This window comes from Pocillopora damicornis, chromosome 7, assembly GCF_964200805.1.
Source record: "Pocillopora damicornis chromosome 7, jaPocDami1.2, whole genome shotgun sequence".
Classification (NCBI taxonomy): domain Eukaryota; kingdom Metazoa; phylum Cnidaria; class Anthozoa; order Scleractinia; family Pocilloporidae; genus Pocillopora; species Pocillopora damicornis.
Window position 1 is genome coordinate 18501745 of NC_142676.1, and position 26068 is coordinate 18527812.

A 26068-nucleotide genomic window follows, 5' to 3' on the forward strand; every position below is an offset into this window, starting at 1 on the left:
GATGGACTAAATTGAGCGACAGAGACTCTTGGTGTACAAAACCTCGTTACCAGGTTCATCAATGGCACGCATTTAGGTCCATATAGGAAGCAGGATGCAGCCAGTGTCTGCCATTCCATGTATCAGTTTCCTGCTGGGTGTTACCGAGGGCCACGGCTACTCCCATGGCGGGGGCAGCGACTGTCGCCCCGTGCGACGCCGTGTCCCGTGCCAAAGGTACATTGTAGACTGATGGGGGAGCTTGACGGGATGGTCGGTTTTCCCCAAAACCAACTCCTACCTTCGGGGATTTTGGAGGAGTGATTCTGAGAGACGAAATTTAAGTGTTGTACGCCTGGAGAAGGGATGGTGCTGTGATGCTGTGCTGCTCCAATATGCGGATCAGACTGCTCTCTACCTTTCCTCCTCTTGTACCCCTAATCTGCTGAAACAATTTTTTACGCCCTTAGGTGGTGCGTTGGGATTTTTTTCAGTGTTAAAAGCTGAGTATTCTGACCTTGTCGAAAGCTTTAGATCAACTTGGGCGACCAGTCATTGATTGATCAACTAGCTGAGTGTCTATCAGCGAATAATTTTCTTCCAACAATACTGCCTAAAACAGTTCAGAGCCAGTTAATCAAATTTATTTACTCTTTTCAGATATATCGTCTGGGCTCTACGTCGTACTGATTAGTTTATGGTGAACATTTATTTTGAACAAGATAGACGTGGGAAAATGTTGCCACCCACAAGATCATCCCAGCTGTTATGAATACCGTTACGATGAGAACGTCGCCATTTCCTTTGACAAATAGGGATGGAGTACATGCAAGAGGGATGATTATTGTATGATCGGTTTCTTCAAAAGTGGCTGCGATTAACTCTGTTGTATTGAGAAGTACAGAAGTTGCAAGATGAAAAATGATAACATCAGTGTTGTTGTTCAGTTAATGCTAAAGCACGAAGTGCCTACACTATACTTTTTAAACACATCTTGTCTCTTTCAGAAATCGTTGTCTGTGCCAGATGGAGGAATTGGGGAGACTGGGGAGATTGCAACGCTGTCTGTAGAGACGGAGAAGAAGAGCGCAAGCGCACTTGTACCAATCCCGCTCCGTCTAAAAAGCAGGGTCGGTGTTCAGGACCCAGAAAAGAAACGAGGCCGTATAATACTGGACCGTTCCACGGTTGGTAAAAAGAGATTTTTGAATGGTTTGCTCATTGAGACTTTCAAATTTCATTTATCCCATCACTGGAAATGATTTGGCGAGTACTGAAACAGGTGTGGGAAATACAAGGACATGTGTAAAAGATCTGAAGAGTTGTCAGTGCGGTTTCTTCATCTAAACATCCATTTTTGAGGCTATGGCCACTCCCCTTTTCTAAAAGTTATCTTTACTCACTCTGTACAGCACCGTTCTAACTTTTTGTCCTCCTCCTTATTTTTATCACAATTAGTTTGCCCAGAGAGTTGAGTTCATTATGGAAGTCCTCTACATTCCAACCAGGGAATGGAAAGACGCCAGGAGATACTGCCAAACATTTGGAGGATAACTCGCTAAAATTACATCAGCCACCCAAAATCAGTCTCTCTTAAACCTTCTCAAGAAGACGGCGAAGTTGACGGCTCATGAACCATGGATAGGACTTCAAAGAAGAGGAAACAACAAGCTTTACTTGACAGATAGCACACCGCTGACTGACCAGACGGCATGGAAAGTTGGTGAACCATACAATGCAAACAAGAAATGTATGCACCTGATTGGGAAGTATTGCGGACATATTTCCTCCAGGGAAGCGGAATGACAACAGTTGCGTCCCTCCAACTGAAGCTGGATTACTTAAGAGACATGCACCTGGAATTATTTGCCAGGAAACGCAAAACTAGAAGGAAGTACCATCGTGTCTTTAGTATCATGGCGATGAAGAGAAGTGCATTCTCCTAGCTTACTTTGTATACGTTTGAAGTTTTCCTTTGATTTAATAAAGTAAAACATGGTAAATGGCGACGGAATTATTTGCTGTATCATTTGCTCCCTTAGTTCACTATAAAGAACGCTCCGTTGTCATTTTCAATCACCAAAAAGGCGTGATCCCTCTGTCTGCACTGAAAAGACTCAAAACTTTCTGCTTGTAGCATTTTTGAGTCCTAAACCGAGGAAGTGGACATGACGGAGTCAAGTTTGGCGGTTTTAAAAGGGCATTCCGATAGAATGTCGTAAAACCAAAAGGAGGATAATCACAACAGACAATTAGAAAATATCATAAGGAGCCGATCAGAACTGAAGCTAAATACAAGGCGCCTAAAGCGTGGAAAAAGCGAGGCACCAGGTTCCGTTTAGTTTCAGTTTTGTATCTGATTGGTTGAGAAAGTGGTGCGAATTTTCTGAACCAATCACAGAGCGAAGTGAAGCAAAACCAAGGGTATCCCGTATAACTTTCGACATTGATTTAAAAATTGCTTTATTTTTTTTGATTGATTGAGAAGTTGGCAAGGATTTTGTAGACCACGCACACAATAATTCAAAACTCAAGTGAAAATTGCATTTAGCAAGAGGACAATGTCATTCACCCCAACAACCACAATCTTTGCTCTAAAAACACTTATACTGGGTTTTACTTCCTATACTATATACAAATTTGGTGAAATGGCAATATTATGCTCAGTCTTGCCAGCTTGACAGTGCACATTCATTTTTCAAGTACAAATTAAGATAATTCGAGTTGCCCGATTCTACTTTTTTTTCTGTATTATTCGTAAAGAGAATTAATTCTGTTGTTTGTGATTTAAACTATTTTTCCTGAAAAAGCATAGATTGTTTTCTTATCGTAGTGGGCTGAGACAAGTTCATTTGAACCGCTGACGAAGTCGTGAGAAATACTTCCTGTTGCCTAAATTCTCCCGTTACAGAACAGTTTGCAACTCGCAACACCGACTGTTAGACAAATTTTAAAAAAGAGTCCGCTCGGTCAACGACATAAGAAAATTACAACAGAGATCAGTATGAAAAGTCGGTTCGTCTGTCCTCAATCATAGACCACACTCTGTGTTCGTTAACCTTCCATGCATTATCTCTATATGTGTAATTGTAAACCGCAGAGGGAAAAGAGGTCTTTTACTCCACAGCAGAAAGTTCTGACATTAGAATGACCCCAGAGTTATTCTTGATGCAGTCTCTCAACAAACTGGACAAAACAGCGTTGTCTGAAAACTTCTGGTTCAGAACAGAAAGGAGAAGGGAAAACTCAGACTGATGAACAGTCCTGCGGGTTTCATCTTGCGAATCTAAATGACAATGAATAACATGAGCTAGCAAAACATTGTTCATCATTAAGCAACTTGACATATAGATAAATTTTCAATTGAGTGTTGAAAGTAAAGTTATAAGGCGTTGCTTCGGTTTTACTAAACTTTGCTCAATGATTGGTCCAGAAAACTCGCGCAATCCTCTCGACCAATCAAATTTAAAACTCAATTCAACCGCGACTTGGTCATTTGTATTTTCCCGCGCTTCAAGCAGTTTCCTTGTTTTTACTTTGAGTTCTCATTGGCTGGCTTCTGATAAGGTAAACCTTTTTTCTGATTGGACACTGGGATTACTTTGGTATTGGTTTTCGACACTCAATGGGAAATTTCTCTTATCACCCGATGGTGTGGCAAGCCGTGGTAATCTTATCCCTCCCAATAGGGTACTTCTTTGCCACGTTGCATTTCCTTCTCATCATGTGAAAAATCCTCGAATCTGAGGTCTTCTGTTCGGAATCAACCCCGCCGTCTTTCAGCTGGAGTTGTGTTATTGAAAGCCCTCCCTTTGACTTTCACAAAATTCCGGAGGTGCTGTGTAGGCAGCGACATATTACATAACGAGACATTTTGGTCACCGTGGCTTGTGGTTGAATATTGAACCATTATCCGTTCAATTCTCAATACCTGTCTGTCTGCTTCCTTCGTGATATGCCAACATCAAAGAAAAAGATGCTCTTCCAATCTCAACAGAAGTTTCCTTCAAAATGTAAGAAGGATACCACAATAAAACTTTATTCAATTCATCCAAAGCTTCGTAAGTTGCACAATTTTCTGCTGTTCATGCTAAGCAGTGTGCTTAACCGATCAGTTTCACTCCCTAGACCTCCTCAGCAATTCTCCTTACTATCTGCCATACAATTCTTGTGATGTTAGTTCAGATAATTTGGTATTGGATCAACTAATGATCCCCTTGTTGATTTTTTTCTTTCTTCTCATCACTTGCCCGCTTGAAATTGTATTGATATAGTTAGAAGAAATTACGTCTTGGTCGCACATGGGAGTTAAAGAATTAAAGGTTTTCACCAGCACTTGCAAATCCCTTCTGTTTCAAACTCTTTAAGGGACAAAAACAAAGTCACACTTTCTGTCTCATCAAACTGTTTCCTGCCATTGCACCTTGAACGCTTGCATATTCACTAGCAGCATGTTCTTTTTAAGCTACCAAGCTGATTTCCTTCCAGCCAAGAAACCGCTGGGAATTTGTTTTTAGCGCGCGAACGAAAATAATCAACAAATTTTAATCTTCACTGGGAAAAAAAGAAAGATACAGAATGATCCAACTGAAAACAATTTGCAAATAAACGATTTCCTGTCAATAATATACCTTTTTCTACCGGGAGGAAGACCAATACCTTGTAGCAAGTGAGCAAACAGTGGACTTAACAAACAAACAAACAAAAGAGAGAAACGTTTCGAGTAACACCTTTCCTGTAAGCATCTAACCTCGTCTGTGACGCTTCCCAAAGCACCAATGTAACACTGCTCGACCTCATATCCACGAACCAGTTGTTTGTCCATCAGCGTAAGAAATAAATCTTGAAGACTATCCCATACGACCTGAAATTACACCAGTTACGCCGCTTAAACAAACAACTCGCAACACAAAAAAAATGAACAATATTTCACCCTCGACTCATTTGCAGTAATAGCGGTTATTTGCTACATTCAAATACTAAAAATTCATGGAGGATTTTAGCCGCTGTCCTTACACAACGAGGTATCTGCAACGCGAGAGATCCCTGAAGAATGAAAAGTAACTCGTTCGTTTGTAACAACAAAAAAAAGGAATGTCTATCGTTGATTTAACACCATACCCGTTTGTTCTCCAAAGACATGATCAGGTTCACGTGAGGAATAGAAAGCAATCCTGCAAAGGGAACCGCCACACGACTTTCTACAAGGAAAAAATTCACCAACATCAAACCATTTATCAATGCTGAAACCTAAAATACTGTTAGATGTCTTCAAAAGGGGGTTGCAGAAGGGAAATCATTTTTAAAAGTAATGTGGGACCTAACGAGCAATAATTGCACGTTATTTCAAATTGCGAATGTAAAATTTGAATTTGTCACTTGGGTCCCGGTTGTTTAAACACTGCAGTAATTTTTATGCGTCAATCAATTTGAAGCTTCCACATCCGACCCCCCAGGCAACCCCCAAATCATTTGAACTTTTGAAAATTGGTTCGTTCAAATTCCCGTCCCGTTTAGCCAAAACTGTGTTCAAATGCCCCATCAAGTGCCGGATTTGATGGAAACGACAACTCCTTGTAATCAGATCAGAGCCACAGAAATTGTCTCAACCTTGAACGTCTTAGAGTAAATAGCATCCAATTTCTCCTCACGTTATCATACCCGATTCTTTCATCAAGGTCACGAGAATGAACAAAATAATCACTAAATGGATTCTCCTCGAACGTACCATGAGAAATGTATTGAGAACGGTATGGAGAATGTGGATACTGATAATAAGATGTTGAGGGCTAAGCTACCTTTTAACTTGCTCCATAATAGGCACAGGTTGTCGAAGACATCACAACAATTTTGTGCGCAATTTTTTGTAACAAATTTCACCCCGTGTGCAGATCTACACGCTGTTGAGAAGACGAAAACGATTTGTTAGCGTCGGTCTATATAGCAAACGACATGAGTGAAACACGTTGTAAGTTTTAACAACAGATCTCTAGAATTCAGATATTGGCATAGATTGGCAGCGTATTATGCACCGATCAATTCGAAGCTTCAACACCCCCCCCCCCCCCCCCGGCAACCCACGAGCATCTGACTGTGGCTTGTGCCCGGGAGTGGCGAATTTGAACCTCGCCTAGGTAGGACGGGAAATTTGAACCGGAACTGTCAAAGAGACCAAGTTAGCGAGGCATGAAATTGTAATAAGAAGCCTTTTTATATCCGCGTTGGCAATGCCAGAGGGCAATATGAAGCGAATCCTGTGTTTTGATTGGCTACCCAAGCGGGCAAGATGGACCCATCATTGTTCCATCTTTTGAACAATGTCGGCGACAGAGTCGCAAAAAGCGGCAGAAGACAGTCAAAACAAAGAAAACATAAACACATATTATTGGGTCACAAAAACAGTTAGTTTTTTTTTTCCGTATCTCGAAATAAACAAGTCTGGATTTTTTAATAAAGCGACAATCCTTTTGTTATAGACAATCTTTTGTTATATAATAAATCCTTCATTGACCAAGCTTGTTCGGTCAAGATGGCTAGATATTAGCCGCGGTGTTTTTTCCGTGTTCATGGACCGAGATAAACCTCACGCTTGGTTAATAAAGCATATTCACAGTACACTAAAATGCCTTCCACGCGGAGGTGTAGTAAAATGGATTATGCATTCTGATCTCCTTCGTCCAAATAGGATGTTACTTTGTTACTAATAAACATAAAGCACTGAAAGGAAGAATAATTCACTTCGACACTCACCTAAAACAAAAACCAATTCAACAGTTATTTGCCCAATCAACGCCACTTGACCCTGAAAATCAGTGAAGCGAAACTGTTAGGGAAAACAAACTCGTGGGTTGCACAAATAATAACGTCATTATAAACAAAGGGTCCTTGCTCAACGCTAGAAAATATGGAAGAACAATGGTTCATGTCTTCTACACAAACCACGGTTACGAGATTAAAGTTTCGACAAGGATTTTGGATTTCGCGCTCTTGAGCACAACAATTAACTCTTTAACCCCCTACGTGTGACAAGCTTCTAACTTCTCTTTACAATGTCAGCCATGAATCAAACATTTGAGCTGCGAGAATAAAGGAAATGATCACCACCTGCAGAAGCCGTTGATTGTTAAACAGTTTCTCCTTCAAGAAATGTATAGGGAAAAGTATGGAGAATATATATGCTGATGTTAGGGCGTAAAGGATTCACTCTCTCTGTAGGAACCCGAGTGGCCACTAGCGAATCTGCTCTGAGAGTCACCAAGCAAAATACTTTTTACATTTAACATTCATGATTTTTACCGAAAAAACAATCCCAAACCTCGTCCATCAAAGCGTCCTGAATTGCCCTAACAGCGTCTACTGCCTCAGATGGTATCTCTGCAACGAAAAGAAACGGACAATGACCTATTAAAAGATTGATACCGCTACACTTGAACTTCCGTGGTATTTACAGTTTAGTACGTTGACTTGTTCTTCTTCATTGATCTGAAATGGAGTCTTACTCAGTGAAATCTCATTTCTTCATAAAATGTCAAAACAAATTCAGCAATTATGATATGAGGTTAAAATACTGATAATCACGAGAGTTTTAAGTATGCAATCGTATTCCCACAGCTCGTAATCGTAAAAGTATTTTAAGCTCAAGAAGGAGAAGATGCATGTTAAAATCAAGGATTTACATACCATTTGATGAATGCATTGCAAGTAATTTTGATTGTTCTGAAAGGACCGCCTAAGAATGGAAATTAAGTAAAAAGAGAGTTTTAATCGTTGTAATTCAAGGAAGACAGTCAGGACGATAATAAATGAGCAGTTTGTATATTCTGTAAGTCATACAGGCAACCAGTCTAATAGTCAACAAAAGCGTCGCTAATTCAGTCGCTTTGTCGGCCAGCCAGCAGGTCAGTCAGTCTGACGGTCGGTCCGTTAGACAGCAAACTAGTCAGTCAGCAAGCCAGCCAGCCAGTCAGCCAGCCAGCCAGCCAGCCAGTCAGTCAGTCAGTCAGTCAGTCAGTCAGCCAGCCAGCCAGTCAGTCAGTCAGTCAGTCAGTCAGCCAGTCAGCCGGTGAGTCGGCCAGTCAGTCAGTCAGTTAGTCAATCAGTCAGCCAGCTACTCAGTCAGCCAGCCAGCCAGTCTGTTAGTCAGCCAGCCCGTCAGTTAGTCAGGCAGTCAGCTAGCCAATCAGCCAGTCAGCAAGCCCCACATTCAGTCAGTCAGTCAGTCAGTCAGTCAGACAGCTAGTCAGTCAGTCAGCCAGTCAATCAGTCTGTCAATTAGTCAGCATATTCCCACCACGGTGACGAGAAAACAAAAATAAATTAGTTGAATGAAAAGCGCATTACATTACGAAAGAAAAAACTTGTCCTTTCATTCAGAACGTAGAGAAAATGTCGGAACCTAAGAGATCCCTTAAGATCTCTAATTACTTCACGTGCACCTCCACTAATGTCATCTACTGCATAACTTGTACTTATTGCAAAATGAAACAGGAAGACGACTAGGTGGCCGATTCCGAGATCACCTTTGAGACATAGAAAGAAATGACAAGGACGCATCCAAACCAGTCGCTAGACAGTTTAATTTCCCTAATCATTCTAAGCGGCATATGGCAGTTTGCGGCCTTTCCCTACATCTCGGCAGTTCAGAAAGCCGCAAAACTCTGGTACAAAAAATTATCTTTTCAATCGGCACACTTAATCCCCACCGTATCAACGAGCGCTTTAAATTCAACTGATTTGTTCTTGTTTTCTCGTCACCATATTCCCAGCAAAAGTATAGCTCCATTTTTTGCATATAAACACACACACAACCTACAATTCCTCCAATCGTTCCGACAAGGAGCTAACGCTTAAAATGTTAGACACCCAGACACCCATTCAGCCGGTCAGCCAGTAAGTCAGTCTGTCTATTATTCTGCCCGTAAGACAGCTAACCAGTCAGCGTAAAAATCAACTGGTCAGTCGGTCATACGGCCTGTCCTGTCTGTCCTTTAGAGAGCCAACCAGTTAACGTGTCAGAGTTTTGTCAATCAGTTGATCAGTCAGTCAGTCCTTGAATCCGTCAACCGCCGAACAATTTAGTCAGTTATACCTGTAACACCTTGATTTTCATGGCAGGATTTATATTCTCGCCTGATACTCCAACTGGTTCAAAACATTTCGCGTGCCTTTCACTCCTCACTTCAGATATTTTTGTCATATCCTTATTGTGTGGATCAGGTTCTCCGTTCCCATTCTGTTCCTTGGTTTTTAAATGCATAATAGAGTTTGCTATCTTATTAAACTGAGCAAATAGTTCCTCCTCCATTAGGTCTGTGAATGGAATTAAGAGCAGTTTTTGTTCAATTCCTGAAAAGCTCAATTCGATACCATTACGACAAGCAATGGATACAAATGTAAACGACACTATACATCGATGAAAAATAAAGAAAATACACGTCACAAACCAAGCACAGGAACCCCACGCAACCAAGAGCAATTGCTAACAAGATTCTTTTCCTGATTGGGGAACACAGGAGGGAAAACCCAAGAAACTCAGTTTATATCCCATCTGCCACCATTTTTACCATTATTTTTCTAAAGGGAACAGCATTTTAATATTTCTATTAAGGCAAACGGAAATCTCACTTGGAAAAGATGTGTTAATCCAATCCATGGTTTTTTCTTTAACGAGTCTTGTGGTAATATTTGCTGCTGTCGTAACAACCTGAAACAAACAAAAATAGTTAGAGTAATTCAGTTTATTGGAATGCAATTTGGTCTAAAATCATACGCATGGTTCCATTTTTTGACTGACCTTGAATATGTTGTGAGCATCGTGCTGATGATATAACAACAGAGACGGAACAAAATGGGGTTTGCAGTGTCATCATCTGTTCTTACCTTGGAGTTCATTTCCTGAGGACAAAGGCTTTGAAAGGCTTTCAAGCTCTTCTCCTTACAGGATCTACAGATGAAAATATGAGCCAAATCAATAATTTGTGTTTAAGATCGGTACTTTAGTTTCTTAAAGTTCAAAAATTCACCAAATACTTCACGCTGCTCGTTAAAAACTTTTCACTGAAGTGGAGGCGGCTTGTTGTTGTGGTATATACTCAGACAGTGAGATAATATACCACAAAAAAATAAGCTTAATTCATTTACTCCTTCAAAGATTACAAAATTTTCGGGCGTAAATTCCGCGCGAGTTGCCCGGAGGTGAATTGGAAAGGATGATGGGAGTTTGATAAGCCAATCAGGGCGCGCCTTTCATTCTATCCACTTTGTTATTATATTATTATTATATTATATTATTATTATTATAGATTACAAAATTTTCGGGCGTAAATTCCGCGCAAGTTGCCCGGAGGTGAATTGGAAAGGATGATGGGAGTTTGATAAGCCAATCAGGGCGCGCCTTTCATTCTATCCACTTTGTTATTATATTATTATTATATTATATTATTATTATTATTATAGATTACAAAATTTTCGGGCGTAAATTCCGCGCAAGTTGCCCGGAGGTGAATTGGAAAGGATGATGGGAGTTTGATAAGCCAATCAGGGCGCGCCTTTCATTCTATCCACTTTGTTATTATATACTAACTACAGTCATACCCTAACTGGATTTCAAGTTATCCAGACAGTTGAAAATTACCCTGTTCTATTGATCAAAAATACCAGTACTTTAATTTGGAATGAAATCGCTCCATGCTTATTTTTATGGCTGCAAAAATAGGTCTGAAATTTGTCACTAACTCCAAGGTCTCCAAGGCTGTTTTCACACCATCATCAGTCACAGAGTGAATGATCTTGAGGACATGAGGTCTGCACTTTTCCTGACAAATCATAAAAAAAAACCCAATTATTCATTTAGTGGAATAAATTTAAACAATTCCAAAACCTCAAAAGCGGTTTTTTTAGCTGTGTCTTTGTTTGGGGACGTTAAGTTATTAAACGCGCAGTGAGGTAAAGTTCTGAGTGAATTTTATTAAGTTATAAGATTAACAACTTTACTTTGAAGGGTTTGCGAATAGGAAATTTAAGTAAATCTTTGTGCTTTTTTCCGGTAGTATACCGCCGTTTAGAGACCTCTTATTGCCGTCTGTTTAGGTTTCTCCTCACGGCACAGCTGCCCATTACACCCGGGACATCGGCAGCCGCTCAGGGAAAAATTTATTGAAACCCTTACCTTTTAATTGCCCAGATTTCCCCGATGTACGTATTACGTAACTCATTCTCGAACTAAAAATCATTGAGATGAAATTTTTTCTTCTTTTTTTTTTGCACATAACTACCTATCAATATTGCATTGCAAACATACTCTCTAAAGAGTGTTAGTTGGATGGCAAGTATAAGAAATCAACACTGAAATCAGCGACGTTACCTTTGCCTGATCGGTGTTGGTGCTGGCGGAGAATTCACTATCCAAGAAGGCTTGAATCCTCTTACCTCCTTCATTCAAAAGGGAAGGAGTTACACCTCCTTTAATGTGAGATATAATATTGCTGCATAATCTGAAATAAAAAGTCAAATGTTTTTTAGGCCTGATTATGGAGGCCAGTTTTCTTTTTCTACATGCACCAGAGTAGTCAATCGTCCATCTGATCTGAGCCATATACTGTTATGCACTTACTGACCGACTTTGGTCGGAGGGAAACGACACGAGGTCTGGCACGAAGACATAACGGACGGAACGAGCGCATCGAAAATGTTTTTTTCAAACTTATAGGACGTACTTGCATGCCAAAGAAGGGCGCGCACTAGACAACAACTAATTGAAAGAGATTCAACGGTAAAAATTTTTCTACGAGTCAAAACAAAAAAACTTCTCATTCTTTGATAAGCGCAACTCATCTTCCCAGTTGTTTTATTTCAAGCTGAAGCCCAAAATTTCAATTCACGTTTTCGGAAAATGCAAAAGAGCTGTGTGAGCACAGGGCATTCACTTTTGTCTTATATGGATTTGCGAACACGGGACCGGACGGTTTATTTGATAAAAGCTAAATAAAAGAAACACTTGCCTTTCCACAGTAAAATCAGACAGTCTCTTCAGGAAATCAGGCTGAATGCGAAAAAAGTTTTCTTCCAACTGAAGCTATCAAAAAAGACAAAACCGAAAGGAGACCATCTGAGTTTGAAACAACATAACCCTTCAACCCTGAAGAGGATCGGGCATCTAATTTCTCCTTACAGCTTCACTCCTGAAGCAAACACTGAATTCAGGAGAACAAAAGAAATGACTGTAGACCAAATTCTCCTTGTCAGCACCTTGGGAATGTATATAGAACAGTATGGAGAATATCCATACTGGTGTTAGGGAGCAAAGGGTTTACTTAATGAATTAGAGGTTTCTAATATGATGTTGAAACTTCAGATATGGGGAAACGAACTCCCAGAAAAACACAAAGTGTAGATGTCATCACAACATTTTTTAGTTGGTGTAATGGAGAAAAGGAAATCTAACCAAATTTAAGTTTTGACTGCGTGTTGCAAAAATTAAACGAAGTTAATATCAACAACCAAATTATATGATAGGGTGACGCAATTTGAAAGAAACGCCAGTGACAAAGTCAAAATCTGTTTCAGTTTTGCATCTGGTGAGTGGAGAGGATGGTGCACGTCTTCCATGTTATTATGCATTCAAGAATACCGATAATCAATCTACATTCAGAGTTCTTTTAAAACCGTTTCCAATTGAGTCTTGAACAACCAAAACCAAAATAATTAAACCGGTCGATGAAAACGGTGATTCGTTTAGCAAATGAGAATTCAATGTAAAACCAGGCAAACTGCGAAAAAGCGCGGGAAGACGCGGATGACAAAGTTTTCATTTTGCTTCTGATTGGTTGAGAGGTTTGCGCAAGTTTCTGAACCAATCGCACGGCGAAGTAAAACAAAACCAAATAATATCTGACTAATTTCTAAACTCAATTGAAAATTTCTCTACCACTCAATCTTACATTGCTTTGAGATACTGTTACTCGCATTTTTCTTCTTTTTCGATCAACAACGGTGGATCCAAAGAATAATGATTATTAGTCACTAGAATCAACAACATCAAAATGTGTTTCAAGGAATTTCAGATGTCATAAATAAAGTAATCTTAGGGCATTTTGAGGAATTTTAGCCTAGTAACATTTTATCCAATAAAACTGCTCACCGAGATCGTACTCATGATCAACCCCGAACAGTTCTTACGCGAAAAATCTCACCTGCAACTGTTTGTGGGAAGATGATCTGCTGGAAGGTTCGCCAGCGGAAACTGGTGTTATCTTTTTAACTGGGCCTAAATATATGAAAAAAGAAAAATTAAAAGCTTGTATCTCAGCAAAACTGACTGATATTACCAATCACTGTATTCCAAGGACGGCCATTGGATATCCTGAATGAACGGGAATTAAAAGCAACATGTATAACAGAAATGTACAGTTTTACATGCTGGAAAAAGGAAAGATTGGAAACGTCTCATTTTCAAGAGATTTCCCAATTATTAAGTGTGAATTTTTCTTAGGTTTAAACCAGATGTGGGAGATGCATGTGGCCTAATAGTGATTCACTAGGGTCGAGAGGTCTGGGTTCGAGTCCTGGCCAGGTCACTGTGTTGTGTTCTTGGGCAAAACACTTTCCTCTCACAGTGCCTCTTTCCACCCGGGAGTATAAATTGAGTACTGGCAAATCTTCATGGAAGCCTGATAAAACGCTGGGGGATAACCAGCAAAAAGTAGGTTCGACTCCTAATGGGAGCACTCTGTTTTCTTTTTTCTCAAAGTGTACTTGTGTCATTCACCGAATAACACCACCTTTTAAATATTAACTTGTTGAACAAAGGTTGATGAACGGCACAATACCTGATCTTCCAGACATTCCAGCTGCTGCTTCCACTAACACTGTTCTTATTACACCTGCAAAACAAAGAACTAATGTTCCCAACATGTTCCATCTGTGACATTAATTCTTAACTTTCTCTGAATGACTGTTGTGATTGCTTTAACAATGGCATTACAACACATGACTGAAATGTGCTCTAGGGGTTACTTATTATGTTACTCTGTGGTTACTTCAATTCCTACAAAATAAAACAGTTTCTTATACGTACTAAGGAAAGGACAGCAAGTGTAGAGTATGGCTTGGTCCACAATACCACTGGAGTCCTGGTAAGCCGTGCACAAAGAGAAAAAAAGTTGTTATTACACATTTCAGCAGCTTTATAAATAGAGTACACTTTAACCAAAAAGTAAATCTCTGAGTTTATTTACTAAAGCCTAATTTAAGAAGTATTTTTTTGCAACTTAAGACAGAACAGCAGAAATCAGGAGTGTCACTTCAAAATGAAATTTGTAAACTTGTTTTTATTTTTTTTAATCTCCTTAGCAAGGTGATGTGCCTTTTCTTTCCCTACCAGACTGGGTTTAACATCTGAATAGTTTCTTTTGAGGTCATCTTCAATGCAGTTCTTTACATCATTCAGGCTTTTGAAGAAGAATGTGGCAGGAATGATTGATATCTACAAAAATAAAGTTTTGTAAAAAATGAGCGAAGAAATGTATTGTAACCAAATAAAACCTAATAATCTAATAATTTGTAATGGGGTACTTTTCTAGAGAAACTGTGGTGCTGCGTCGATGAGGGGGGGGGGGGGAGAAGGGGAAAGGGGAGGAAGGGTATGACCAGATGATTTGGTGTATCAACTGAGTTAATATTGTAAATTGGCTGCCGTAAAAAGTTTGTAACGCTGAGGTTTCGAGCGTCAACCTTTTATCAGAACGAAAGACGAAGGGCTAACGCTCGAAACGTTTAGAAACTCTTGACGGTGACCATTTTACATCATCACCTCGGTTGATAAACCAAATTATGATGGCAATGTATTGCCTCTTAATTCAAAATAATTTTTCCTTTCATCACACGCATACTAGAAACTGTCGACAATGAAGTTTCCTTGAACAGAAAGTAACGTTAAGATGAAAAAACAATTTAGGTCACGTGACGTACCAAATATGGTGGTAAATTGAACAACCTTAATGAACTTTGAAAACCACTGGAGGCGAGGAACCGAAGCAAGGGAGGTTTTGAGATTTACTTGGCAACAGACTTGTTAGTTAAGTTGCTCCCCCCTAAATAAGATTTTAATTGAGCAATATCTTATCACAGCAAGTTCAAGCCAAATGCTGCTCTTACCTCAAAAAACCATCCCAGACATGAGATCAACAATAACTTGCTATGATTCAAAATTTTCTCCGAAAACAGGGAAGCACTTTCTCTAAATGGTAATCAAATAGATTCAATGAGGAAAAAAAAAAAAAGTTGCTTTGAGAATCTAATTCCCCATCCCTGGCAAGCCACTGATCCTATTGGCCAGTCACACATAGAAAAACTATAGCAGGCTCTCTCTGACTTGTTGTTCTAGACATGTGATTCACTGATAAGGCAAGCAAAACACAAAACCAACAATGGAATTGTGTGCAAAATTCATCCTTTACACCCTTATACCAGTTTGCATATTCTCCATACTGTTCTCTATACATTTCCTAAGGTGCTGACAAGGAGAATTTGTTTAACAATCTAGAGCTTAGTTGGTGATCATTTCCTTAACTCTTGTGACCTTACTGTTTATTTCAGGGGTGATATTGTAAAGAGAAATTTGATGGCAGTCACTCAAAAGAGTTAACTCCCATCAGTCAGAGTTTTTAAAACAAGCAGTACAGACTACAAATAAAATGCTTTTCTTGTCTTTTCAATTTGAGCATTTATCTCTTTAGTAAGTAAACTACTATGCAGAAACCTGTAAATCCTGTAGAGAAAATTGAGGACCACAGAGAAGTAGTCTAGAAGAGGAGCCACAGGGTCCATCATACTGAGGTACTCTACAGCCCATGGTACTGTAAGCACCAGTCTCCCACTGCACCAGGCCTTCTTGAGGTAACTGAGAATGTCAAAGTGAATGGGAATCTGAAAAGAAATAAATAGGAACAAATGGTAGATACATTCATGTCGAGAGCCTTTAATTTGAAAATTTCTGTTGTTGAGAGAAGCACTATCAATCATGTAGAGTAACTAAAAACGTTTGAATAAACATAAGATTTGAGAATTCTGCAATAAAAATGAAATTCCTGGCTAACATGTCAACTGGATCAGTAATGTTCCAGAACTGGCCCTAGTGGTCCAAAGGTTGGATAGCACTATCCACAGAATAGATCACCACTGGTGGATAGTGCACCAAGGTTTTGCTGACACTTATTCTCTAGATAGCAATCTATCCCTTGTATAGTGTTATCTGCCTTTTGAACAACTAAGCCTGATATCACCTCTCAAAACTCCAAATTTGATGAGCTGACTTACCCTATTCCTTAATTTAAGAGTTTCATTCACAATTGTTTGTGATGAGGTTTCTGTGCCATGATAAGGCTGGAAAATCAAAAACCCAAGGAACTTGGCCAAAATTCTTATTTTCAGTGAACAGCTGGAAAAATCCTGTTTTACTTCCTAGAAAAGGAAAAATCAAACTAAATACGTGTTTGCAAAGCATAGAAGAAAGCTCCTACTTAAAGAAAAAATAATTTCTAAATTGTAGCCTTTACAAAATTTGTAAGATGGAGAGGAACACGATTTTAATGTACCAGTAGATTGTGGGACAGAAGCCGAGGGTGAGGAGTGATCTCAGGGGTGGATCAAGGGGATGGGTACAGGGTATGCTGATTTCTTTCCCCCCCCCCCCCCTTTGATGACCTGCAGCTTTCTAAGATAACTTCAAAGTTATGCAAAATCTGCTGTATCATTTGCTTTGTATTCTCATCGGTACACATTCTGTTAAAATTAAATGCCTTGTCATAAGCCTTCTTTTTCATTGTCAGTTTTGAAATTTGTTTGGGTCACCTATCAGTTATGTCATTCCTTGGGGGTGGATCTCTATCTGAGAAAAATCCTGGATCCACCCCTGGATGATGCCATCTCTAGTAATAAAAAAGAGATCATCTACTTTAAAAATAATAAAATCAATCAAAGGATGTAACAAACCTGATTTTGAATTGATAAGTCTTTGTCACTTCCTTCCTCGATATCTGACAAGGGAAATTCTTTATTGTTGATCTGCAAGAAAAACACAACACTTTTTAAGATTTAATGACTGGCAATCATTCTAATGTACTATTATTATGGTATACAGTCTTCTGATTATTGGCTCTTCAACATAAATAAACTGGAAAGATGCAAAAAACAATTCAAGTCAACATTTAAAGTTAACCCATCAAAAAAAAACATACCTCAGTTATTTTCACAATCAGTAAATCCATTAGATGCTGATTGAATGAATGACTGCAACAAAATCAATAAACTGAGGTAGAATTTAAGCTGAAAATCATATAATTTGTTTCACACCGTCATATAAAATTCAGCATGGAAGAATCAAATATTTGAAGAGGGCAAATCAGTCAGAAAAGAAATAATTAAACCTTTGACCCCTAACCCTTTACACCCTAACAACAGTATGCAAATTCTCCATACTGTTCTCTGTACATTTCCTAATGTGCTGGCAAGGAGAATTTGTTTAACAATCAAGAGTTTCTTCAGATGGTGATCATTTCCTTTATTCTCATGACCTTAATGTTTGATTCAGGGGTGATATTGAAAGGAGAAATTAGATACTGGTCACACTCAGGGATTAAAGGGTTTACAGTGACTAGCATCTAATTTCTCCTCACCCGTGAATCATACATTAAGGTCATAAGAATAAAGGAAATGATCACCACCTAAAAAGCTCTTGATTGTTGAACAAATTCTCCTTATCAGTACCTTAAAAAAATGTATTAAGAATATACACACTGATGTTAGACTGCAATGGGTTAAATGAGACATAAGATTTACTGTACCTGGCTGCAGATTGTATGAACCCTTTGAAGAATTCTTGCACATGACTAAAACTGGGGGCAGGACATGGGCCTCCAGATGATAAAGGAGTGATAAATCTCTCTTGAAGCCTGGTAGCATAAACATGGCAGAATGATATCAATAAATTGGTTGGATGAGTTTTTCAATACTCTTTTCTTCAACCTTTTTGTAAAAATTAAAAAGTGGAACCCAAGAAAAGAGTATTTGGGAAACGTCTTACACTGATGACATGGAGAATGCATGTAACAGCCTAAGGATGCTAGTACATGGCAAAATGCATTTTGAGCAGAAGAAAAAAGATTAGGCTCAACCGATGGCTTTTTTTCTGTCTTCCCTATTACTTCAAGAAGAAAAAAGTTTTATCACTTAAACAACTGAAACTGATCAATTACCTCTGAAATTTTTCTGGATTTGACTTTTGCAAACTGCTAAGCATATTTGATGAACGAAAATCACTTCCACTCCTCTCCTCCTCACACATCTATGAATATAAAAAACAAGAATAAAACTCCTTTAATCAACTCTTCAACCTTTAAAAACTACTAGCATCTAATTTCTCCTTACAATATAACCCCTGAATCAAACATCAATGTCAAAAGAATAAAGGAAATGATCAACAGCTTGTTTAACAAATTCTCCTTGTCAGCACCTTAGGAAATGTATAGAGAACAGTATGGAGAATATGCATACTGATGTTACAGTATAAAAGATAAATAGTAATGGGTAGGGTACAGTGCCATGGAGGAAATGGAAGGAAGAAATATCAGCAAAAAAGCCAGCAGAAGTGCCTATTGAAACTGTGAATCTGATTTTATATTTTGATTACCTGTAGTAATTGGGACTTAAACAGCCTGGCGAAATGGGAATAGTTTGCCAATTCTGGCTTCTGATTCACCAAAGCCCTGAAAGATGGATTTGAAGATTGAAAAAGCTCTCAAATTTAGTATTCACTGACAGAAGGGCTCTTTCGTTATCTGTACATAAGTAGGACAATTAAATAGAAAATACAATTTTGTTAAGTATCAACATCTCTTTTGAAATTCCAGTTGCCAGGGATTTAACCCTTTAACTCACATGAGTGATCAAAACAGAACTTCTCCCTACAAAATTCCCCAAATGAACAAGAATTGTATGGCAGACAGTAAGGAGAATTACTAATGAGATCTTAGGAGTGAAAGGGTTCATTGTTTGATTAACACCAGTGTTCACCAAATTGTTGAATCCTAGCTGTCCAGGGTGATTAAATTTTTATTTCTCTATACACCTTTGATACAAAAAGGTCAGGGTGTTTGGGGGTTACAACAAATTCTCAAGGCCAGCCATTAAATTAACTATTATATCTGGTGATGCTTAACCCTTTTTACCCAAAGAGTGACAAGCATCTAATTTCTCCATAGTGTATTACTCCTTAATCACACATTGAGGTCACAAGAATAAGGAAAATGATCACGAACTGAAGAAGCTCTTGATTATTAAACAAATTCTCCTTGTCAATACCATAGGAAATGTATAGAGAACAGTAAGGAGAATATGCATACCAACATTAGGGTGTAAAGGGTAAACACTCTCCTTGGCCTGTACCTTATCCTGTCTCCCATGTGTTCCTCCATGTTCCATCCTGCTGCCAAATGTGAATCTTCCCATTCTCGCACAAGCTCATAAAATACATCCCTGAATGTAGAGCAATTGACATACTTAAGTTTAATTGATTTTAATTTGTGTAACTTCTCCCCAAATTTACTTGAAACTGAAAAAAATATGAATAATTATTTGCATTTAATTGAGTATTTTTCATAACATTGTACATCTCAATAAATGGTTATGCAGTATTATTATAAGGAGAAATTAGAAGATTCTGTTTCCTCCTAGTAGTGTGAATCAAGTTAAGGGATTTGGTTTGCCTGTGCAGGAGGCAAACTCACAGGACAGCAAATCCTCATTGACCAAGAACAGTGAGAAGCACATAACCCTTTAAACCCTTAAAGTTGCCACTATTTAATTTCTTCATACAATAATACTGCTGGATCATTCATTAAGATCACAAGAATAAGGGAAATGATCACCAAACTAAGAAGCTTCAACTGTTAAATGAATTCTCCTTATCAAGTACCCAAACAAATGTATAGCAGAGGGTAAGGAGAAAATGGATGCTGATGTTACAGTGTCAAGGACTACTGAATGTTGGCAGGATATTAATGTATGCAATAAGTTAAGATTCATTGTTAACTACATTTCAATGCAGTTTTTAGCTACGTCAAACTTCACCAATAAAAGCTGAATAGTTCTACCCCTCTAAGCTTCTATTTCTGTTGAGATTCTACCAAGTAAAGCAGTTTATCAGTATCTGCTATGCATACTGCTGTTAATTGAGTAAAATAAAACTTACACAGTAAGCATCCAAAATTCTCCATTAAAAATCACTGTACCAAAAGCTTCTGACAAAAGGCCAGAAGCAGTTGTGTCCTTACACAGGGGAGGTGTTTTACCAATTCTTTTTCAAAATTTGGTAACTGCTCAGGGAGATTTGAGACTGGCCCTTCCAACATCAGATAACCATAAATGAATAAAAATGTGGAATACATTAAATAAATATTTCATTTGTTTATTGTATTTCTCAAACACAGCTTGAAGCATTTTAACTTTTTTGTACAGCACATATGTGTTTATTAAATGTGATTCTTTATTCTGCTTTATATTGTATTGATATTGTTAGGAGAAATTTTGCCTTGATCACAAATGGCAGTTAAAGGGTTTACTTCAATTGCCTTCTCATTTCCACTTAATTTCCATGGCCTGTTTGGGGAAGTAGTCTGAGGATTATTATATCAATAATGCATAATCATTATCCTGCTGGGTCCAGAATTTCGGGGGGAGGTCACATGTTAATAATTATTACAACTTTTATTCCTTCTCAACACAAAAATATGCAATCACTGACAACAGGCCAACAAAAAAAACATGGATGCAGATCTGTGGTGCAGATGATTCCACACTAGGATGTGTGGTTGGTGCAGATGATTCCACACTAGGATGTGTGGTTGGTCTGGGGCCATCATCCAATTCATACACGCGTCCAAAAAGGGCCGCAGTCAACAACCCTTTTGTCAGCTGCTGCTTGGTCTGCAAATGCGTCACAGGTACACCGTGGTCCCATTCTCCTGGCAGAAGTGATACACCATCCGCTAACACCTGTGGATAGATATACTGTGTACCAAGTGAACCATGCAGTGTGAAGGACTTGAAAATGGTACTTGCATTGTATACTCTCTGCCCACAAGAATTATGGTTCAATCCCAGACACTTGATAAGAGTGCATATTTGTAAATAATATTGTCCCTCTAGGATGTGAAGTCCATCAAAGACACCTAACGCATACATTTCATCAGAGCGTTTCTCCACCATCTCATAGGTAAGGGAACAACAAATGCTACTGCCATTGTAACACACATCCAAGGTGCCTTCAGGTTTCTTCAGCTCTTTGAAAAGAAAGAGATCGCCGAACAAGTCCGAGTAGAATGAGTCTTGACCAGCATTGCCTTCTTGTATCTTTGTAGCATTCACCACTGGAGTACCTGAAGGTCTGTCCCTTGGTGATTTGGGCAAGGTGGCAACAGATAAGGAACCATTGGCAGACAAGCTTCTATAGTACTTTTTAGCACCAGTGGGGCTGTAGAGTCCACTCCCAGTGTTTAATAACTCTGGTACGTGCGAGTTTGCAGAGAGAAAGTTGACCTGCATTCCCCGGGCCCATGACCCATGGAATCCAATGGCTGCAAAAAGAGGCACCACATCAAACCATGCCGTAGGAAAGACAATATGGTCAACTTTGTGTTTGGTCACCAGTGGTATTGCTGGATCGTGAAAGAGGGCATCAAAACAGACAAATGTTCCAAATTTACCAAAGGGTGTGTCAAAGGTAATGAACTCAGGTGTAAGAGGACGATTAACCACTTTCATTTCATTCAAAAAAGGATGCTGCTTATGATATCTGGCCACAAGTTTGCCTTTGTCATCAAATACTACATTAGTATTATATTGGTATCTTCCATCACTGGGGCAATTTTCATCAGTGCTTTTATTGCATGGCTTAACATCTCCCATATTCACTACAAGGTACATATCATAGGTTTTTGCCAGACAACTGAGGCGGTATAGAATAGGACTGGAGCTGTTTGCTTGTGGATCTTCACAAGCATTCCAACTGGTCTTCTTTGGATCTGGGATGTCTTCTAAAAATGGCTGAAATGAATCACGAGTGTAGCCAAAGCCTGTTAGGCCATATTCAGGAAAGACAATAATACTTGCATTCTGCAAAAAAGTCAAATGAAGATCATGTTTAAAACAATTTTCACCTCAAAATCAGTAAGCAAATTCTCCAAACTCTTCTTTATACATTGGAAAAAAAAAGAGCTTCTTTAGGTGGTCATGCTGTATTCAGTAGTGACCCCTCCATTCATGTGGGTGACCACCAAATACAGGTGCAACTGCATATTTTTCTTTATTCTCATCACTTGTTTGCCTGATACTTTTTTTAATATGTACTTGTAAGGAGAACTTCTTTCTTCACCACTCATGGGTTAAGTACATGTAAGTTGAACTAACTTCAAACTTTTCGAGGCCAATCAACGTTCACTTCAAATAGTTACCTACAAGCCTGAGTCAAAAAAATTAAATAACCAGAACCTGCTGTTTAGCTTTTTTCATCTGGGTCGCGTACACATCCATGTTCTGCATGACGATTGCCACAGCTTCTTGCTGGGAGAGGACGTTTGTTATATTTTGGGCCCTGACAAAGGCATGCTCATATACTGCAGCCACAAACTCTGATCCAGTGGAAGATGTTAAAGCTGTACTTGTTGCCAAAATTGACAGCAGGCACAGGATTTGAAGCGATGGCATTTTTTTCTATCAGACTGACGAAGATCGTGCTGTGAAAAAGAATCGTAACAATATACTGAATAGTTCAAGAGGATCTGCTTCGTCACGTTCTATCGAGAAAAAGAACGACTTTGATTTTCTAAGAGATGTTCGCTGCCTCCCCTAGGTATAGCGAGTGGAAAATCCGCGATTCTCCGAGATTCTTGCCACTCAGCTGCATGTTACCGCCGTGGTCTTCTACAGATTACGGCAACTCTGAGCATTTGGAAGTTTCGCAAAAATACTGGACTGCGAGACCGAGAGTAGTACACTATAACCGACATTTTGAAACAAACTTCAATGGCTAACGAGAGACTTGCGATTTTTCAAGGTACGAATTCGCCTCTCCTTCCTCTGGATGTGATTATTTAATTATTAAGTGAAACCACAAAATTATCTTGAGATTCCCTACAATTTCTGTTTTCAAAAGGCAAAATCCCACGTACAACATTATAGTAACAATTTGCCTTTTGCAAATAACACAAGCCATAAAGGTTTAACACAATCGATCGACACTAGAACTTATGATTGATATTTAGCGCTATCGATCTGCCTCAGGACATCAGCGATTTATAATTAGTGCTTTTAATTGAATCTGCTCTAACGACTCAAGCGACTGAGGTTCAGCACTAACGATTAACCATTTTAGAACGGAGACTAAATTGATTTACACTTACGAGTTGTTGCTAGCACTAACGATTGAGTTTCATCACTAGTGATTGATATTTTAGCTCTAACGATTAACTTTTATCTCTAGCGATTGATAATTTTGTCACAGATGGCTTCCCATATAACCCGAAACGGGCTTCAAACGAAATCTCGACTATTTCCACGACAAACTGCATTTGCAATAAAATCGATCAAAACTTTGCGGCTTACCTTTTTGAAGTTAAAGCTTCCTTCGACGAGATGAGTTCCTTCGAAGGTTGTGACGAGAAATCGTCGCCCAACTCTGGCGATGAGAATGTCGTTTTTTCGCTAATATTATTTTTGGCCTTTCGTCAGGATGTCACACACAACTGTGCAATAGTCACGTGATGTGGAGCAAAAGTTTAGAATCACCACGCTTCCGGCAAAAACACACCTTAGATTAGACAAAGCTTATTATTTTGTCTACGGCACAAAACAGAATTAATCAGACTGATTCTTAAAGTTAAGGTTATTCTCCTGATATAGACTGAGCATAATTTTCACGCGTGGGCAATGCGCGTAAATAATAATTCGACGCCTTATCTTCTGGCCGGAAGCTCTCTCTTATCTCAAATAGTGATTACCTCGTTAAACGGGCTCAGTGAGTAGGATTCGCTGCAGTATTGTTATCTTTTTTTATTACTTCAAAACATCTCTGTCATCTCCGTGACATTTTACAAACACAAAAACGTAGGACATTTAAAACAAGTTTTTCACCAATATTTGAACACAGAATTCTATCACTAAACTCTGTTAGAGGGAACGCAATCATACTTATATTAAGCTTCCAAAAGATCGTAATAGAGTTCTAGTACTGGTCATCTCAATGTAATTGAAATAAAACTTGGTGCTTGCATCTTCATCAGCAGAAAATTAACCTCTAACAACTTGCATCGGTTCATGTACGGTACTTGAAAAAAGTGTAGAAGCTAATATCTTCTTATCAATAAGCCGGTCTGCCAGACAATCGAGGATTTTATTGTTTCCCGGCCAACTAGATTTTATGAACTCAAAAACACCGAAGACGGCTTCGATCGTCGTGAGTTGGTCACAGACATATCGGTAACATCGGGAGGCGAATTCGGAACAGTCGGGAGACAATCGTTTCTCCGAACGTGTGAGATAGACATTTCATCTATTTGGAAAACTGTATGTGACTTCATTTCTCCGTAAAGAATCGAAAGCACATATCGACAGAACGTTTTTCAATTCATTGGGGCTAGGAAGTATGGAGCAATTACTTCTATCAGTAAAAATCTGACGAAGGTCACCTTTCGTTTGCTTGAGGAAATGGCAAATGTTGGTGTGTTACTTCTTTTTTTGTGAACATCCCATGTCCATTGTTTCCGCAGGCGCTAAGCTGAGTTTGCATACTACGCGCCAAAAACTTTTGTTACTCCCTTTGAACGTTCCAGATCTGACACGAACGAAGTGAAAGCTCTTCCGAAGTACTATATATACTTTGAGAGACACACTGAGAGAGAAAGTGACCGTTATATAGGTTGTATAGAGCCCCCTCCCCTCATCTCCCTTAAAAAAAAAGAGAAGGGCGTCACCCCTTTCGATTTCTTACGAGACGAGGGGGGCAAGTGCTAACAAGCTACCTCTGTAGAGATGTGGCCGTTATGGCAAGAAAGAGGTGCTATATAACATTTTCAGAGAAGAAAAAAGAAGAACGACATTTTGTAAACATACTAGTACGTAACACAAACAAATACAACAGTATAACAGAAACTGTAACTCAGTGCTCAGATTAAATTCTTTTGCTTTTAGTATTGCATCTTATCTTCTCCTTCGCCTTAGCGAGAGTGAGCTGTCAGAGCTCTCCGCTTAAGTATGCTGTCGCGTCCTTTGCTAATCAAAGCGATCAGTTAGCTTGTATCCTAGACAATTCATTTGCTTCAGGGAAACTTGGCCGTTATTCGGCAGGCTGTTGCCGTTGAAGGGGGGAGGGGAGGGGAAGGAGTTGGGGCGGGAAGGGGGAAGCGGTGACGGTTACATAGAGGCTTGAGTAAGAGTGAATGAGTTGATCTTCCGCTGACACCCAATGAAGTAGCTTTTGTGGAGGGCTGCCCAACGTATATGGTTCCACTTGACCACAAATACATGGAAAATAGGCTAATTGATTACAATTAGGGAGTAACGCTGTACTAAACGAAAGTAGCTCCTCCCTTGGAGTATCAAGGAAACACGCTTAGAACTCTCAAATATCTCATAACTCTTAGGAAATGCTATATATTTCTTCACTGATATTTAAGGTGTTTAAACGCTTGAATATCATACAGTCGAACCTGTCTTAAGCGGCACCGTATCAAGAGGTCACCGTTTATTAAGCGGTCGGTTGTCAAAGTCCTGAATTTGTTTCCCCTAAATCACTGCAATTTTCACCTCTGTCAAGCGCTCACCTTTAATAAGCGGTCACCTTGAGTGAATCCCAACAGCCTGCTTGTATTGTTTTCCAGCTGTATTGAGCGGTCATTTAAAGTGGAAATACTTAGAGAAAACTACGAACAATCTTTCAAGTAAAATTTAATCCATGTTTATCTCCCAAAATCAAAGTAAGTAGTATTTTTAGAAGCGAGTTTTTGAACAGTGTAAGGTCAATGATGGCATACAATGGCGT

At 39.1% G+C, this 26068-nt stretch overlaps 2 protein-coding genes across 2 annotated transcripts in view; both read right to left on the minus strand.

The window, feature by feature from the left end:
• Window positions 1-2425: 2425 nt before the first annotated feature.
• LOC113665189 (codanin-1) overlaps window positions 2426-26068 on the minus strand; it is a 31217-nt gene continuing 7574 nt past the window's right edge. Inside the window, exons 9-35 of the mRNA XM_027180853.2 lie at window positions 19420-19509; window positions 18665-18740; window positions 18231-18319; window positions 17820-17927; window positions 17214-17265; window positions 16969-17040; window positions 16294-16437; window positions 15737-15903; window positions 15133-15214; window positions 14357-14461; window positions 14054-14108; window positions 13806-13859; window positions 13170-13243; window positions 11979-12052; window positions 11342-11471; window positions 10714-10793; window positions 9859-9922; window positions 9604-9682; window positions 9068-9288; window positions 7660-7708; window positions 7295-7353; window positions 6730-6781; window positions 5778-5879; window positions 5101-5180; window positions 4730-4843; window positions 3911-3983; window positions 2426-3265 (exon numbers count right to left, since the gene is read on the minus strand). Coding sequence (XP_027036654.2) covers window positions 3096-3265; window positions 3911-3983; window positions 4730-4843; window positions 5101-5180; window positions 5778-5879; window positions 6730-6781; window positions 7295-7353; window positions 7660-7708; window positions 9068-9288; window positions 9604-9682; window positions 9859-9922; window positions 10714-10793; window positions 11342-11471; window positions 11979-12052; window positions 13170-13243; window positions 13806-13859; window positions 14054-14108; window positions 14357-14461; window positions 15133-15214; window positions 15737-15903; window positions 16294-16437; window positions 16969-17040; window positions 17214-17265; window positions 17820-17927; window positions 18231-18319; window positions 18665-18740; window positions 19420-19509 — 2515 coding nt within the window. The 3' untranslated portion in view covers window positions 2426-3095. The remainder of the gene's footprint in view (window positions 3266-3910; window positions 3984-4729; window positions 4844-5100; window positions 5181-5777; window positions 5880-6729; window positions 6782-7294; window positions 7354-7659; window positions 7709-9067; window positions 9289-9603; window positions 9683-9858; window positions 9923-10713; window positions 10794-11341; window positions 11472-11978; window positions 12053-13169; window positions 13244-13805; window positions 13860-14053; window positions 14109-14356; window positions 14462-15132; window positions 15215-15736; window positions 15904-16293; window positions 16438-16968; window positions 17041-17213; window positions 17266-17819; window positions 17928-18230; window positions 18320-18664; window positions 18741-19419; window positions 19510-26068) is intronic.
• Window positions 20425-23935, minus strand: LOC113665188 (pantetheinase). Its single transcript, XM_027180852.2, has 3 exons — window positions 23635-23935; window positions 22522-22766; window positions 20425-22146 (listed from the first exon to the last, which is right to left on the minus strand). Exons 2-3 carry the CDS (start codon window positions 22735-22737, stop codon window positions 20740-20742), a joined length of 1623 nt encoding a protein of 540 aa, XP_027036653.2. The 5' UTR covers window positions 22738-22766; window positions 23635-23935; the 3' UTR covers window positions 20425-20739.

Bases quoted from the DNA above. Each gene is read 5' to 3' on its own strand.
- LOC113665188 (XM_027180852.2), bottom strand. From the start codon at position 22,737: ATGCCATCGCTTCAAATCCTGTGCCTGCTGTCAATTTTGGCAACAAGT. The intron at 22,147-22,521 runs GTTCTGGTTATT...ACTTTTTTGCAG, and splicing joins TGAAAAAAGCTAAACAGCAG to AATGCAAGTATTATTGTCTT.